Source organism: Etheostoma cragini, chromosome 17, assembly GCF_013103735.1.
Source record: "Etheostoma cragini isolate CJK2018 chromosome 17, CSU_Ecrag_1.0, whole genome shotgun sequence".
In the NCBI taxonomy this organism is placed as follows: Eukaryota; Metazoa; Chordata; class Actinopteri; order Perciformes; family Percidae; genus Etheostoma; species Etheostoma cragini.
Genome location: NC_048423.1, coordinates 2,046,355 through 2,049,545, shown reverse-complemented (window position 1 = coordinate 2,049,545; position 3,191 = coordinate 2,046,355). Strand labels below are relative to the sequence as shown.

The 3,191-nt window shown below is 40.4% G+C and overlaps 1 protein-coding gene across 2 annotated transcripts in view; it reads left to right on the top strand.

Annotated features, from left to right (window-relative positions):
* LOC117960297 (TBC1 domain family member 12-like) overlaps positions 1–3,191 on the top strand; it is a 24,920-nt gene that overhangs the window by 11,931 nt on the left and 9,798 nt on the right. For both annotated transcript variants that reach the window (XM_034898119.1, XM_034898118.1), the window contains exon 2: positions 887–1,022. In XM_034898119.1, coding sequence (XP_034754010.1) covers positions 887–1,022 — 136 coding nt within the window. The remainder of the gene's footprint in view (positions 1–886; positions 1,023–3,191) is intronic.

The window sequence follows — 3,191 nt, the reverse complement described above, 5'->3', positions numbered from 1 at the left end:
TGTGTGTGTGTGTGTGTGTGTGTGTGTGTGTGTGTGTGTGTGTGTTCATTTCCTTCTTAAGATTCCTCCCGTTTCTCTCTCTCTCTTCTCTCCTCCTCCTGACCAGAAACCGTTGATCTGGCAGCTTTGCTTTCCTTCCAGCATCTTAACAAACTGCTGCAGCTGCACGACTGCGGTCAGAATGACGATCAGCGATTCTACATTACGTCTGCACTCTTTATTTCTTCCCTCCATTAGTTTTTGAGGAAGTGAATCATTTTTCCACAGCTTTCGCGTCTGACAGTCAGGACCTTTGCATGTCAGAAGCCACTTGGATGGTTATGAAATGCTCTGATAATGAAGATATGATTCAGGTTTTTGAAAATAATGCACAGAATGGGAGTTTGTAAGAAAGACTGACTGAACAATAAGGAACATTTACAGAAGTTAACCACGATTGGGAAACCGTATGTTTATGCCATTTGGGGACTGTCCTTCCCCCAAAAAACAGACCCAGAGGTTTGAGGGTTACGAGTCCTATTTACAGGAGAAAAGAAGGAAGTCAGGTGACGAAGTATAAGAGCAACACAGGACTATTACCTGGGAGAGCAAGGTTTGAGTCCCATTTGAAAATAAACAACAGGGGGCTAACAAACTTGACTGAACATTTTATGACCTGAGGGTCGTATTAGAGGGGAGAAACGAACAACCCATCGTCGTATAGTTCGGAGGACTTGTTGGTAATTTGTATTTCCAGAAGCTCCGGAGAAGATATTGTAGTTATGTGTTCAGTTCTCTCTCAGTGTAAGAATATCGTTTTGGTTCCAGTTCAGCATGGCAGTAATAATACTATAATATATGTATTAATAATAATACAACCCATGGTTTCTCTGTCTCTCTTTTTCAGGAGCCTGTTTTCTAGGAAACCCAAAGAGCCCAAGGCGCCATCCCATAATGCAACAGGGTGGCGCCTGTTTGGCAAGACTGCAGCCAGAGAGGATGATCCAACCACAGACCCCGACTCAACATTATCCACACAGCAGGTTGGCTCTTTAAACGCATCATCATCGGGTCCCGGGTGGAAACAGCTTCAGGCTGGGGAGGTCTGGTGGAAGTCTGCATCACGTTTTTCTGCTTCAATGTTGCTCTTTTAAGTTTTGGCGGGATTTGGAATAGGCCTGCACAATTAATCGTTATAAAATCACGATCTCGATTCACCCTGTTCACGATATAATTTTTAAACGAATTTGATTTAAAAAAAATATGTATGTATATGAATTTGATTGAAAAAACATAAATATACTGTTTGTGTGTGTGTGTGTATATATATATATATATATACACATATATATATACATACATATATTTAAATGTATTTGAATATTTTTTAATGACTTTGATTCTCATTAGCTTTACAAGCCAACTGCATCACAAACAATCGTAACAATCACATAACAATCGTTTTAAATCGCAATCTTGATTCAACCTGTTAACAATTTAATTTTTTAATTAAATTGATTTAAGAAAAAAAAAATTAAAATTATTTTAATAAACATAATTTTTAATGACTTTGATTCTCATTTAATAATGCGAGCCAAATGCATCCCACACGCTACTACTGTCTCCTGAGTGTTAAACAGACTGTATATGATAGGTTTTTCCCTTCTCTCCATTGGAGCCTCTGTGTTTACAGGCTAGTGGCGATGAGCAGTGTGCTAAAGGTGCCAAAAATAATCTATGTTTGGTACTGCCAATTTGTTTGGATTTGTCATGGTCAAACAAATCGTGGCAGAGAATCATGATATCATTTCCAAGCAAAAACATTGTGATTTATATTCCCCCCCGAATCGTGCAGGCCTAATTTGAAACTCTTCTGGTGGAATTAATAGAACAGAAAATCAACAACAATTAGGGCTCTTGGAACCTGTTGAGCATGCGGGGGCATTTACGTTTGAGTGATGCTTTTATACACGATTGAAGATCAAATCCAGATGCTGCGTTGCTTTTCTGAAGTCAAAGCCTAGAAACCCAGTGGAGTCCAGCAAGTTATCAACCCTACGAGGGCTGTAATTGGTCGGCTTGATGCTCCAGAGCCATTCAGAGGCTAATGTGGTTAGCCTGCATCTGTTTATACACAACATGGTGCACTGAAGGGACTGTAAAATGGATTTTGTGTGTGTGTGTGTGTACGTGTGTGTTTGTGGTCCCGGTCTCTGGTTCCTGGTTAAATTTAATTAGATGACGATTGATTTTCATAGCAGTGTGTGTTACAGCTGCTTCCAGACAAATCCTTCAGATGGAGCTCTTTTTGGCACAATCCCATCTTGCTGAAGGAGCCTTGCTGAAGACGGCAGGGCGTCGGCCCCCCAGGGTGGATGTCTGACCTCACTGTGCAGTGTGAGGGCAGAGGAGACTAACAACTAACAGCAAACCATTTGGCCTCTGCACTTGCTCTGCTCACATGATGGCAGCCAGAGTCAGATGATTCATCAGGAAAGGAGCCAACCATGTGTGGTCTGGACTGGAGTTGGTTGACACGTCAGACACAAAAGTGTAGAGAAGAAAAAAGAAGGAGAAGAAGTAGTAGGAAGGCTGACTTTGACAGTTTCCTTTGAATTCAGTTTGTGCAGCAACGCAGGAAATAGCTCAGAGGCTCAGAGGGACAAACCGGGATGGCTAGAAACTAGATTTACTAGATTTTTGCCAAAATGATAATCCTAAAACTTGATTTCTAGTTCTGCTTGAAGCTACGCTGTAGGTACAAGGAACGGACGTGGACATCTCCAGAAATGGAACAACGCGTCTACTCTGTACGAGTCCACTTACTTCTTTTTAAAATAATTTCTGCAGTTTTCTCACTTTTGCATCTTAATGTGACTCCTCTGCTATAACATCCATGTGATACACTCTAAAGACACTTTTTTTTTTAACTGCGATATTTCACTCAGGGATTTCCTGAGAATGTAGCTGTCGTTCTTTTTTATTGTTGCCTTTTGTGTTTAGTTCAATGTTCAGTTTGTTCAATAAAAGAACATTGGAAATCTTTTTTTTTTTTACTTTTAACAAGCAATTTGTTGTATTTTACTCTGAAAGCAGCAGGAAAGAAAGAACCGAGTATACTTAAAAATCTGTTTATGTATTGCAAAATCTTTTTATCACGACATTCAGCAGGATACTATGCATCCTGATAAAGTCCCCCCCCCCCCCCCCCC